Here is a 14644-nt window from a genome sequence, read left to right on the forward strand (position 1 = left end):
TTTACTGAAAATAAATCTGGAAGAGATTTTTATTTTTACAGCGGATGGAGAAACACTTCTAAATAATCCATGTATGGTTTAAAAAGTGAATTATTAGTTTATATGGGCTTTAATGAATTTGTAGAAGACACTGTCTTTCGCATCACTTCACTTCTATCTCACAGACCGTCTAATGTTGGTGTTGTTGTATTGTAGTTGTAATGCTGACTCATTCCAGTAGATGGTAATTCACCAAAACCTGCCACCTGTGTAGACAAACAGTGTTAGCGCCGTGCATTGTGGGAAACAGGCAGTCCGGTCTGTTGCAACCTGAGAGATTTTCCTGGATCAGTTGGACATCCAGGGATTTTTGGCTTAGTGCAGATTTTGCAAGTTTTTGCATACGGACTTCTACAACCTGGATCTCGACCAAAGCAGTGAGCACTGCTGGAGTAAGAGGTGGTTTGGAAAACAGACTCTGACATGTGCAGATGAAGACTCCTGTAAGTCCAAACTTGTGAAATGAGACCAACTTTTCTGACCATTTTCAGTTTTATTTTTACAGTGTAAAAACAAAGGTTTGCATTGCTGATAAGACCTGATCTGTTCAGCTCCCACAGCCTCCCTCTGAGCGTCTCTGGGGAGTCCAACTCTTTAAAGTCTTACTTCTTCTTCCTCTTGGACAGACTCCGGCACAGTGCTTGGGTTTTTGCTCGCTCAGGGATCAGCGCTCGTGATTCGTGTGCATGCTCTGCAGCTTTAAAACATGACAGTTACTGAGCACCAGAAACAGCAGGAGTGTTGTTTTTACTCCACTTTGGACCATCCACAGACCCACTCTCTGTCATGTCTCGGTCACGCCTCGAGCTCTCTGTCAGCGATTCCTCCTGCAGCCTCCAAAAAGTGTGATTTATTTACCGACCCTGCCTCACAGCTCCTCTCAGCTCCTCTCAGCTCCTTTAAAATCCTCCCCTCTGCTCCAGTCACTTCTAATCAGGCCGTCATTACTCCGGCACATAAGGTCTGGATAATTAGTCCGATCATTATTATAATTACAGATCAGAGAGGCATGATCAGGAAGGTTAGAGAGGGTTTTTTTCAGCTGTGTCTGCACCTTTTCTCCGCTTACACCTCCGAGGACAGGAATAGCAAAGCAGTGACATCATTTCTCGGTGACGCTGTCGCCCTTGTTCTTTTTCCGGCTGCATATTTTCAGCTGGGGTTATTAGTATGCTCCGAATCGAGCGCAGCATCGGTCCTGACAAAAAGCGCTGCTCATTGGCTCTCTGCGAGGGGGCTTCACAGTGTCTTTTCTTCCTCCTGGAGAGCTTCCAATGTCAATATGTTCCCACGGAGACGGCGATCTATATGGAAATACTGTTTGACATTGACTCTTTAGTCACTGTAAGAGCGCAATAGATCTTTCAGCCGGCCGGATGTTACCGATGCAGAAGCAATTTCAGCTGCTGCAAACTTGCAGGATCTGTGTGGAGGAGTGTGTGTGTGTGTATGTGTGTGTGTGTGTGTGTGTGTGTGTGTGTGTGTGTGTGTGTGTGTGTGTGTGTGTGTGCCCAGAGGATTGAATCTCATTGAGCAGTCTTACTTCTGCTGGACAGAGGCAGATCTGAGACCACAGGTCGCCTTGGCTCTGATATCTTTCACCTTGAAGGCCGCTAATGTTTCACTTACGATCACCCCGCCAAAATAAGAGCGGTTAATCTAAAGAAGACACCGCGCTTGTTCTGTTTGACAAAACACAAGCTGTAACAAATTACTGGAAATTTAGGGGGGAGTTTGAACAGTAAAATCCTGAACTGATTAAATACAGCACTGTAAAAATGTCACTGTGAAATAACGTTAAAATACTGGCAATAATGCTGCCAGTAATTTCCTGTTATTTACAGCAAACTGTGAGTGAGGAGGGAACACAGTGGATATGAGACCCTGCTGTACATTGATATGTTGCTCCATGGGCACCAGCTGTCTGTGCTTCACATGACATGGACTGTGTACCTAATGTTTTTACAGTGCATTTCATTTGTTATGTTTATAAATGAGATGTGTTGTTGTGCTATGGTCAGGACAGACAGCCGTCAATGTCGTGGAGCACTGACTTATGGTCTGTGTACCAGCTGCCTGTGCTTAGACCGACTGTCTGTGCTCTACCTGGCACAAACCTGCTTTCTTTGCATGTCATGTCACATATCACAGACTAGCTGTCTATGCTTCACATGGCACAGACCAGCTGTCTGTGTTTCACATAGCACATGCTGGCTGTCTGTGCTTCACAAGGCATGACCCAGCTTTCTGTGCTTCACCTGTCACAGACTAGCTGTCTGTGCTTCATATGGCATGAAACAGCTTTCTGTGCTTCACGTGTCCAAGACTGGCGGTCTGTGCTTCACATGGCACATACTGGCTGTCTGTGCTTCACATGGCACAAACCTGCTTCCTGTGCTTCACGTGTCATAGACTGGCTGTCTGTGCTTCATATGGCATGAAACAGCTTTCTGTGCTTCACGTGACCAAGACTGGCTGTCTGTGATTTACATGGCATGAAACTGCTGTCTGTGCTTCATGTGTCCAAGACTGGCTGTGTGTGCTGTACATGGCACATGCTGGCTGTCTGTGCTTCACAAGGCATGAACCTGCTTTCTGTGCTTCACGTGTCACAGACTAGCTGTCTGTGCTTTACATGGCATGAAACAGATGTCTGTGCTTCACGTGTCACAGACTGGCTGTCTTTGCTTCATGTGGCATGGATTGGTTGTATGTGCTTCACATGGCATGGACATGCTGTCTGCATTACATGGCACTTACCCATGTAGCCATTGTTTTTTACAGTGTGTTCACTGTGTAACAATACTAAACGAGTTGTGTTGACAGCTGGTCCATGCCATGTACAGCACAGACAACTAGTCATCTCAATGTACATAAAAAATTGTTTGCTGTAAAATTATTTTAAATTTATGTACTGTAATACTGTTTTCAGTATTTTACTGTTAAAATAAGTTACAGTACACGCTCTGTAAAACGAACAGGAAATCACTGGACATTTCTGCTGCTAGTATTTTATTGTTGTTTTACAGCATTTTTTTTTTTACAGTTTTCAGTTCAGCTTTTGAGGCCTTTATGTGTCATCCTTCAGTCTTTCCAATGAGTGTTTAACTTTCTGACTCTGCACACACTCAGGTGAGTGTTAGACTCACAGAGCAGTTATGGCATCACGCCCAGCTTCAGTTTGGATTTTCTGAGTGTCATTTATTTTGGAGCTTCATTCCTCAGCTTCCTGTGAGGATTTCCTGTCTATTCTTTCCTTTTCTTGTCTTTTCTTTCCCTGAGCATCGAGCAGCACGTCTCACTCACTCTGCATCCTGTAATTGCAGAGAAGTAGTCGCTCCTAATAGCGCGCTTCGTCACCACTCCCCTTTCACGCAGCGTGCAGAAACCATCAGCAGTGGACTCGTTCCACTCTCATCAAACTCTCCTGTGGGATTTTCAGCTCTGCAGATTGTTGTTGGGAAAAAAAACAGGTCTCAGCGCTGAATTAGAGAAAAATAAATCCCATTGTGTGGTCTCAGCTCATGGCGAACGGAGCGGTGTTTTGTTTGGTGATGACTGAGGAGAGGAATAACTGTACTCATGACTGGGCATGTTTGTGTTGATTTCTTTTTAAAGACGTGAGAGACGAAGGCTTTTCAGACACCAGGAGGCTTTAAGAGACGATGACTTACAAAACACAGCCACGCAAAAACCTCTCACTCCTACGAAACTCTCAGTCATTGAATAAAGGACTCTTCAAAAGCTGGATGTCGGTACAAGACCAGGATCCTGATGGGATTATTACCCATCATGCTTCATGTGGAAACTAAAAGAACGTTTGCAGAAGAAGACAAAGTGTTGTTGAGTTATGATCTATCTCCTTTCAGGATCCACCTTACAGTCAGAAGGCTCTTTAGTCAGAAAATCAGTTTGTGTTTGAGACAAACAATGACATCCAAACTCATTTTCTGACAAACAGACCTTCTGGATTTCTGGCTAACAGGCTTTTTCACTAACAATCTTTCGAGTAATAAACCTTCTGACCAAAGGACAATCTGACTAAAGGGCTTTCTGAATTTCTGACCTAGAGCCCTTGTGACTAACAGGTATTCTAAGAACATGGGCCTTCTGTTTTTCTGACTAAAAGGCCTTGTGACTAACAGGCCTTTTGACGAATGGGCCATCTGACTAATAGTCCGTTTGAATTTCTGACTAACAGGCTTTTATACTAATGGCTTTCTGACTGATGAGCCATCTAACCAAAGGGCAATCTGACTAAAGGGCCTTCTGATTTTCTGACTAACAACCCTTGTGACTAACAAAAATTCTCACTAAACTGGCCTTCTGAAGTATGGACCCTCTGATTTTCTGGCTAACAGGCCTTTTGACAAATGGGCAATCTGACTAATAGACCCTCTGAGTTTTTGATTAACAGGCTTTTTCACATATTGCCTTCTGACTGATGAGCCATCTGACCAATGGCCAATCTGACTAAAGGGCCTTCTGACCAACAATCCTTCTGAATTTCTGAACTCTTCTGACAAACAGACATTCTAACAAATCAGGCCTTCTGACTAATGGACTTTCTGGGTTTTCTGACTAATGGGCCATGCGACTATTAAGGACTCTAACAAATGGGCCTTTTGGCAAACAGACCTTCTGAATTTTTGACTGACAACTCTTGTGACGAACAAGTATGCTAACAAAATGGACTTTTTGACTAATGGACCTTCTGATTTTCTGACTAACTGGCCTTGTGACTAACAGGTCCTTTGACCAATGGATCTTCTGACTAATAGACTGTCTGAATTTCTGACTAACAGGCTTTTTCACTAACAGCCTTCTGACTGATGAGCCATCTAAGCAATGGGCAATCTGAGTAAAGGGCCTTCTCACCAACAATCCTTCTGAATTTCTGACTCGCAATCCTTCTGACTAACAGGAATTCTAACAAATCAGATCTTCTGACTAATAGACCTGTTGAATTTTTGACTTACAGGCTTTTTCACTTGTTGCCTTCTGACTGATGAGCTATCGGACCAATGGGCAATCTTACTTATGGGCAATCTGACTAAAGGGCCTTCTGACCAACAGGCATTCTAACAAATCAGGCCTTTTAAAAAACAGTCCTTTCGACTTTTTGACTAACAACCCTTGTGACAAACAAGTATGCTAACAAAAAAGATTTTCTGACCGACGGGCCATCCGACTTATGGGCAATCTGACTGAAGTGCCTTCTGGATTTCTGACTAACAACCCTTGTGTAACAGGTATTTTCTCAAAACTGGCCTTCTGGAGTATGGACCTTCTGATTTTCTGACTAACTGGCTGTGTGACTAATGGGCTTTCTGACTAAAAGACTGCCTGAATTTCTGATTAACAGGCTTTTTTTACTTGTTGCCTTCTGAATGATGAGCCATCTGACCAATGGGTAATCCGTCTAAAGGGCCTTCTGACCAACAAGCCTTCTGAATTTCTGACTCACAAACTTTCTGACTAACAAATCAGACCTTCTGACTAATGGACCTTCTGGGTTTTCTGACTAATGGGCCAAACAACTATTAAGGAATCCAACAAATGGGCCTTTTGGCAAACAGACCTTCTGACTTTTTGACTAACAACCTTTATGACTAACGGGTATGCTAACAAAATGGACTTTATGACTAATGGACCTTCTTTTTTTTTGGACTAACTGACCTTGTGACAAATGGGCCTTCTGACAAACAAACCTTTTGAATTTCTGACAAACATAATTTTTTTAACTAACAGCCTTCTGACCAATGGCTTCCTTATTTTTGTGACCAATAGGCAATCTGATTTTCTGACTGGTTTTGACACTCCATGTCTTATTTTGTAAGTTTTGTGTGGTTTTAGTGCTTGACTTCCTGTTTTGCTCAGTCAGCTTGTTGTTAATTGCAGCGTCACATTTTGCTCCACCCTCTGTGGTTTACCGTACAAACAGCTCTGTAAAAACCCAGGCGTCATATTCAGCTGTAAAAGTCTGTTGATGTTGGATTATTTTGGCAGAAATCCAGTAAATACGAGTGGTTCTTGGTGTTTCTTCACCCTGCAGCCAACTCCATCACCTCCTGTATCTGACTCATGTTTAAATAAAGATAAATCATCTCCAGCAGAAAAGATAATCCTGTAAACCTCCCGTGTCTTTGTGTTGAAGCTCATTGCGGCTGTGATCGAATGACTCCGACATTTTATTGGTTCAGTGTCTGTGTGAGCCAGCAGCTCCTCTCCCCTCTCAGCTGTGTCATATTCATCCTCTTCAGCGTGAGTCACAGCTCATGGAGCGTCTCACCCAGAGCAAACCGCCGTCATGGCCGCTCACAGACTGGATCTGTTCCTGCGCTGTGCGGCGCCGTGCTGTACGCTAACTGGTCCCTGTTTTAATGAAGCTGGCTAATGGGCAGTCTGGTAAATAGCCATGATTACTCTTATCTTCAGGCTAATGATGTCTTGGGCTGTTTTCAATTAAGGTGAGGAGCAGGTCACTGAAGGGTTTTTCTTCATAGCTCTGCCATTCAGCTTCATTAAAGTCTTAGCTTGTCTTCATTAAAGCCCCCGGCCACAGATCCCTCAAGCACCAGCTCTGCCTCTTTCTTTTTGTCCTCTATAAACTAATTAAGAACTTATTAATCCTCCACTAATAGTACGAGCGCTGGACCCTTTCAGACCGTCCCTGTTGGTTGGGGGTTCAGGCGTGAGGCTTTTTGTGGACCTTCTGGGAACCTTTCAGGCGTTGCTTTGTTTTGAATGTCATGGGGCTTTTTTCTGTCTTTAAGTCATTGACTTATTTTCTCCTTCATGCTCAAACTAACGCAGGCTGTGAGGCTCCATAATGAGCTCAGACAAAGGAGAAACTCAGCTCTGTTTCAGCTCTGCAGCAGCTGCCTGTTTGTTTTTGGGCGGATTAGACGGATTTAAAAAATGTAGAGGGAAATTATTTTTCAACCATGAGATTTTTTCCCTTTTGTGCCGATGTTGGAAGTGAAATAAGAAACTAAAACCAAATAATTTTCTTTCCCAGTCTCATAAAGGAAACAAAACTCAGGTTAGAAACCTGAGCCTCTCCAGAAAGTAGCACCCCTAAATTTTTTGTTTATTTGTTGGGACCTGAGATTTTCGATTAAAATACATCAAATTTGACATAGGAGGTCAACAGAGTCCTGAAAAAGCGATCTTTGTTACACAAAAGGATCTTGTTTACAAATATTTCTAACATATATCTCTGTTTGATACGGGTTGGAGCACCACACAGCCCCTGGTTCTGGTGAGGAGTCCCTGAGGAGCAGAAACTTTGTTTACTTTAGGGCTGAAGGAGTTGAAAGAGGAGGGAAGTGTCTGTGCAGAGGAAATATTTGTGGTGATAGGAGCACTTTAAAATATTACACTGTAAATATATGGTGAAATACTTGCAGCAGGGTTAGTAGTATTTTACCTTTATTTTACAGAGATTTTTCTTTTTTTTCCAGTTTATTTAAACATAACAGAATTGTACCGTTGAATTTCCTCATAGTTTTACTGTAATTTTTTTACAGTGTATTTATACATGATTGGATTTTATAGTTGAACTTTGTTTAAATTTTATGTAATATTTTGTGTATTTTAATATAACTGGATAATACTGTTGGATTTCCTTTTAATTGTAGCATGATTTTTTACAGTGTATTTAAACATTACTAGATTATACCATTACTTTTTTTTTTAATTTAACCATAATTTTTTTACAGTGTATCTAAACATAACTGGATTATCCTGTTAAATTTTCTTTTAATTTTACTGTATTTTTTTTTTTTACACTGTATTTAACATTACTGGATTATAAAGTTGAATTTCATCATAATTTTACGGTATTTTTTACAGTGTATTTAGACATAACTAGATTATAGAGTTGAATTTGCTTTTAATTTTACCACACTTTTTACAGTGTATTTAAACATAACAGAATTTTAACCTTGAATTTCCTCATAATTTTACCATATTTTTTACAGCGTATTTAAACATAACTGGATTATACAGTAAAATCTGTATTTCATTATACCATAATTTTTTTTACAGTGTACTTCAACATTACTGGATTATATAGATGTTCCTTTTAATTTCACAGTAATTTTTTACAGTGTATTTAAACATAACTGGATTATACTGTTGAATTTCTTTTTAATCTTCCCATAATTTTTTTACAGTGTATTTACACATAAATGGATTATACTGTTGAATTTCCTTTTAATATTGCAGTTATTTTGTACAGTGTTTTTAAACGTAAGATTTCACTGATAAAAATTTCCTCATAGATTTACAGAAATCTTTTTACAGTGTAGCTACTGAACAAATGAGTGAAGACTGGAGCTCCTTTCACTGAGTATGAAAACTGGAAGAGCTAAAGAGCTAAACGAGGAGACATGAGTCGACTCTAAACTGTCACATGACCAGAATGAAAAACTCCTGACTGCTTGTTTTACGTCAGTGGGGGGGGTTCACTCATTTACTCTGATTTCAGGATCATTTAAAGTCCGGCTCACCTGAGAACTCAGGCTACACTTCCTTAACCCTGAGTTCGATCTACGCCAGACGTGTCAGGAGCTGATTTTTCTGTTGAACAGTTTCAGCGTGAGGAAATGCTGAGTCATCCACGTCTTTGTGCTCTGCTGTTGTTAACAGTGAGGATAATATCCCTGAACCCTGAGCTCATGTTGCTGCAGCTGCCCACCTGCTGCTCGTCTGTTTGTACGTTATTGTTATTTATAACCTGGAGCCATGCTTCGCGTAGCGCTGAATTAGCTCTTTCATATTCTGTTTCTGTTTATTTCATTATTAAACAGCAGTAAGGTCGTCTGTTTATGGAAACAGCCTCAAGGTTGCTGACGACCCGCAGCCCCCCTCGCAGACGTGTCGTGAGCTCCATTTTTATCTGTCACATTCGTTTGCTGGTGATAGCCGCTGCTGCTCACGCTCATTAAGGATTCTCCCTCCTCTCCGGCTGACACTCTGACTCACGTTCGCCCTTGACTGACACCTTTATGTTGCTGTTCATGAGTTAGCCGTTTATTTATCTTTACTTCCTGGTTCATGCTGCTGATTTTTTCCCTCCGTGTTTGTTTCTGACCACGTCTCTCCTCTCCGTCTGTCCTCACAGGAGCTGGTGGGCAGTAACCCTCCGCAGAGGAACTGGAAGGGAATAGCGATCGCCCTCCTTGTCATTCTGGTCATCTGCTCGCTGATCGTCACCTCCGTCATCCTGTTGACACCAGGTACACGCCGCAGAAGGAGCGGGAGGGGAGGAGGGGAGGGGTCAGCAGAGCGTGCACCACACGTTGCTCTGTTCACGCAGCGATTATTATGCACAGACATGTCTGTTAGGATCAATCCAGACTCTAACAAAGCAGAGAGCACGCCTCTGTCCTTGTGTGGGCTCCGGCCTCAGTTTTCAGGTGTTAAAGCGTCTTGGTTTCATGTCTCAGTCACCTTCAGGTGTGCTGTTTGCACGTTGACACAGGAAGTTGAACAAACGCACCATCTGTTTGTATTCAGGCTCATAAAGCTGCTTGATGTAGCTTAATGCGCTGCCTGAGACAAATCAGTCAGCGCGCGTGCTGCATAATGCAGTTACACAAACAGCAATCACCGCGTCCTTTCTGGTTTTCTGTGAAGGAGACTGGAGGTGATGTTTCGTGGAGTCAGGTCAGCCGTCGTCGAGGAAAGTCAATGTTTTTCCCATAATCCTCAGAGACCTGGAGACAAACACAGCCAGCCTGGGCGCAGCGGCAGGTGTCTGAGCAGCCAGGCCTAAAACGCCTCGTCACCTCCCGCCTGTGACCTGTTCCCGTCCCGGGGCGTTTGTTGTGGACGCAGATGATCCTCGAGCTGTTTAATGTGCCGCTTCCAAACAAGGCGGGCCGGCGGGGAGTCAGGCGGAAAGTGGAGGCCGGGCAGGTGGCGTCTCCAGCTTGTGCTTCGTCCTAATCCGTCCCCTCCGTGGGCGCTCGAGCAGAACTGCTGTTCCGCTCCAAGTCTCGACACAAGCTGGGCTCTCAGAGAGGGTGTTAGGCCTCCAGCAGGCTGTCCTCTAAAAGGGGTGTTTGTGGAGGGATACGGCGTTTCAGAGGTGTTAGAGCGCGCTCACACCCTGCAGAGTCAGAGGAATAATTAGATAAACTCTCCGACTGAGATGAGCCAGAACAAGAAATTCTTTTTATATCTTTATTCTATCTTTATATTATCTGAACCTGGGGTTATGGTACTCAGACTGGAGCTGTTGCCTGAATCCCTGGACTCTCAAGATCACGAGGATCAGCTGATGCTCTAAACAAAGGGTGGAAGAAAAGAAAATTTGTGTTGCAATAAAGTTGAGGAAACTTAAGAAGTAGTTAAAGTAAATAACTTCCTGGTACTTTTAGGAGAAACCACCAAGTGGTCCGTTACGGTACACGGTACGGTACACGGTACGGTACACGGTACGGTACACCATTTGGATCAGTACAGTTTGGTACAGGTGGGATCAGTAAAACATCAGCTACGTGATAGTGTGACGCTATCTGTCTGATACCCCGACAGAATTGAACCAAAAAGTGGGACGGTACGGGCCGGTACAGTTTGATACGGTTCGGATCAGTACAGCCTTATCCAACCTGTACTGTAGCAAAAAGCAGGATGGTACAGGTTGGTACAGTTCTGTATGATTCGGAACAGTAAAGCCTGATCTGACCCGTACCATCCCATTTTTTGGCAGAGTATAGGTCAGTACAGTTCGGTACAGTTTGGTACAGTTCCGTACAGTTCGGATCAGTAAAACCTGGGACGGTACTGGTCAGTACAGTTTGGTACGGTTCGAGAGGGTTCAGCCTGATCTGACCCTTACCGTCACATTTTTTGGGACGGTACGAGTCGGTACGGTTTGGTACAGTTCGGTACAGTTCGGATCAGTAAAGCTTGATCCATCCCGTACCGTCCCATTTTTTGGGACGTTACAGAATCGTACCAAACTGTAACGACCCGTGCCGTCCCACTTTTTGGGTACAGTTCCAATCAGTAAAGCCTGATTCGACCCGTACCATCCCAAAAAGTGGGATGGCACAGGTCAGTCCAGTTTGGAATGATTCAGATTTGTAAAGCCTGATCCAACCTGTACTGTTCCACTTTCTGGGATGGTATGGAATCGTACCAAACTGTAGCGACCCGTACTGTCCCAAAAAGTGGGACGGCACGGGTCGGTACAGTTTGGTACGGTTCAGATTAGTTAAGCCTGATCCTAGTGGATAATTTGGGGATCTGTCCTGGTTTTGGTCAAAGGAAATGTCACAAAATGTGTGATGTACTGAGACAAACTGAACTGAACCACTTGGTGGAAACATGGCTCATATCTTTCTGTTTCCAAGATCTGAGCTCAAACTTCTTCAAACTCTTACAAAAAGTTGAACTTAAAAGTAGATTTTGAGTCATACGTTGCCAAACATCTGTGCTCTTACTTATCTCTTTAAGAAGAATCCTTTGGGTTCAGCAAAATCTGCAGAAATATTTTCCAATCTGTCCATTTTTATTTAGAAACACTAAGTATCTGCTCAAAAGAGGAAGAGATTTTTAAGATCTTCACAAAATCTCACTAAAATGATGAGGTATCACATTAAGGTTTCTGGACTTGTAGTTCTGCCCCCTGACAGGTCTCCAGAGGCCTGACCAATCAGAGTGAAGGGGGATTCTCTTAAAGAGACAGCAGCTAAAAGAAAGGGTTTCAGACAGAGGCTGTAATGAGTGTTTTTGTAAAACACCAGGGAGAGAAAAAAAGAGTTTCTTTGAGCTGGAAATCATGAGAAGATACTACAGGGGCACCAGAGGGACAAAATTAAGACTAAAAAAAGCACAATACCCCCTCTTTAAGCTGTGTCTGGGATACAAAATCACACTTTTTAAGCCGTGTTACTGTAAACGTTGTGTTCCTACTGCTTCTTAAAGTCTGGGACGGACTAAGATCTGGTCTCTGAGGTTTAAAAACGAAGCAGACTCTGCTTCTCACCACCATCTCCAGTTTAACCCTTAAGACGCCTGTCGGTATTTTGGAGCTGAATAAAAAGCTGAATGATTTCATCAGACTCCTTGATTCAAAGGAGCAGACTCTAACTGCTGGGAGACTTTAAAGGTTGGATCACAGACTGAGATCATCCTGATTGGAGCTGAAGTTTTTCACACAGCGAGCCGGCTCGGGACCTCCAGGTACATCGCTCGCAATTTGCGCGGCAGTTTGAGATCTTTAGGGACGGTTTTCTAATTTAACTCATTCAGGAGGAGTTGTTGCACTGTAATTACACTTTGAGGGAGCACACACCTCACTCTGAACAGGAAACTGTGTCTGCAGCCTGTGTCAGGAGTTATGGATGATCTTCATCAGTAACCGGGTCAGATATTCACAGTTGGTAGACGCCACGCTGAGTGATGGAGTGACAGCTGACTGACACCATTGATGAAGAGTTTACGAATTTTATTCATGGAAACAATCAACTTGTTACCTAGTTACTGGAGTAGTTATTTTTTAGCTGACTTTTTACTTCTACTCTGTACATTTTCAGACAAATTTCTATACTTTCTACATTTTAAAAATAACTTTGTTACCCCTGTTTCATTTCAGCTTGTTTTCATTCCAGCCTGACATCACCAAAAAAAAAAAGGAAGAAAAAAAAAGAAAAGAAAAAAAAAGAAAAAGAAAAAGCACCTTAGGAAGGTGGCTCTAATGGGAAAAACATAATAATTATAAATATCTAATAATAAAATAAAATAAAATAAATTATAGAAATAATAAAATAAAAAAATAAAATATTAAAAAGTAATAGAAATAATAAAATAGAATAATAAGAATAATATAAATATTAAAATAAAATAATAAGAATAATATAAATGATAAAATAATTATTCACAATAAGCTTAAATTACTTGTGCTTTAGTCTGGAACTTTGTGGAAAAATAAAACTATTTTTGTTTACATGGGGCAAAGAGCTCTCTGAAGACATTCACAACCTGATTGTTGCTCAGCATCAGAATAGAACTGGTTACAGACTTATATCAAAGCACCTGAATATTCCAGTCAGCACCGTTGGGGCCATTATTCACAAGTGGAAGAAGCACCACCTTACCATCAACAGGCCACGCACAGGAGCTCCTTGAAGATTTCTGACCAGGGAGTCAGAAAGATAGTCAGAAGAGGACTCAACCAGCCAAGGACCACCCTGAAAGTGCTCCTGAAAGACTTGGAGGCAGCAGGTACAATTGTTACAGAGAAAACAATAGGCAATGCACTCCACCACCATGGCCTCATGGACGCTCCTGACTTCAATCCAACTGAACATTTGTGGAAAGAAGTAAAGAAAAGGGTTCACCAGAGGGCACCAAAGAATATTCCAGATTTAAAGACAATCTGTGCAGAGGAATGGGCCAAAATCACACCTGAGCAGTGTGGGCCATTAGTTCAAACATACAAGAAGCTTCTGGAAGCTGTCACTGCAAACAAAGGCTTCTCCACTAAGTATTAGACGAGTCTCAGTTAGCGTCTTCAATACTTTTTTCCTGTGTTATCGTACTTAATTCACCATAATCATTATTTATGGACCTGAACGTTGTGATTTCTTTTCATGTGTGAATTATTTGAGTTAATACCAATGTCTGGGAGAAATTTGGTTTGAATTGCAGCTTTGGAAATTTCTGACCTGTCACTTGTTTGCAACTTTTCTTTTGCACGGGAAGTCATTCATAAATAAATTCCCTGATCCTGGATGTTTGTTTCCATTGTGAGCTAATTCTGTCAAACAAATTTACAACGTACCGACTTCAAATTGTAGAGAAAAGGCGATGGAGGTGTTTGTAAACGTATCAGCTCAGTAACAAACACCCAGCAGGAGGGCTGTGCTGTTTTTACTCACTCACAACTTTCAGGAACAGATATTTATCCACGAAACGCTGCAGAAACAAACAACATACACCACCAGGAAAGCTCACAGTCGCTTTTTTTCTCCATCTGTGCCTCCAGCAGAGAAAATGTAACATTCAGATCAATCCTGAGTCATTTTCAGTCCATTCTGTGTGGATCGATTCTACGCTGGCTGTCTTTTAGCTTCTCCAGCTCTCTGGCCTCTTTCAGCTCCAGCTCCTGGGTCTGTGTTCAGCGTCAGCCTCCATACACTCAGTCCCTTAAACAACCTCTGAGGACTCCAGATTCCAGTCTTGGAGCTGGACCGAGCTGGACCCATTAGCATACGAGCTGCTGAAGCTGCTTTTATTCGTCTTAAGTCCCGTCCTGTGATCCCAGCCCGCTGCGCCGCGCTGATAAAGCCACGCTCAACTTCCAGAAAAGTGATTGTGCTTCATTTTCAACTTCATTTTAACTCTTAATAAGCATTCTTCATTATTTCCCAGCATGCCTCTGTGTTCTTAGCTGATTATAAACTCCGTATTCATCCTCTTAAAGCTCGCCATCTGATGAAAGGCTGCTGCGATGTGCTCTCTGAGCCGCTGCGCGCCCTGAACACCGTCTGCTGACTCTGATAATCACGCTCACAACTCGACTCAGGCGCGGAGCAGATGCCTTCAAAGGTGTCGGCGTCCCCGGTGACGAAACCGGAGAGGACCT

The 14644-nt window shown here is 42.6% G+C and overlaps 1 protein-coding gene across 5 annotated transcripts in view; it reads left to right on the forward strand.

The window, feature by feature from the left end:
• Nucleotides 1–14644, forward strand: part of dpp6a (dipeptidyl-peptidase 6a) — a 329725-nt gene that overhangs the window by 234718 nt on the left and 80363 nt on the right. For all 5 annotated transcript variants that reach the window (XM_074693088.1, XM_074693089.1, XM_074693090.1 and 2 more), the window contains one exon: nt 9170–9284. In XM_074693088.1, the coding sequence (XP_074549189.1) occupies nt 9170–9284 (115 nt within the window). The remainder of the gene's footprint in view (nt 1–9169; nt 9285–14644) is intronic.

The sequence above is a fragment of the Halichoeres trimaculatus genome, unplaced genomic scaffold (assembly GCF_033239565.1).
Source record: "Halichoeres trimaculatus isolate MK-OKI-2021-1 unplaced genomic scaffold, fHalTri1.1 fHalTri1_scaffold_18, whole genome shotgun sequence".
NCBI classification, from domain to species: domain Eukaryota; kingdom Metazoa; phylum Chordata; class Actinopteri; order Labriformes; family Labridae; genus Halichoeres; species Halichoeres trimaculatus.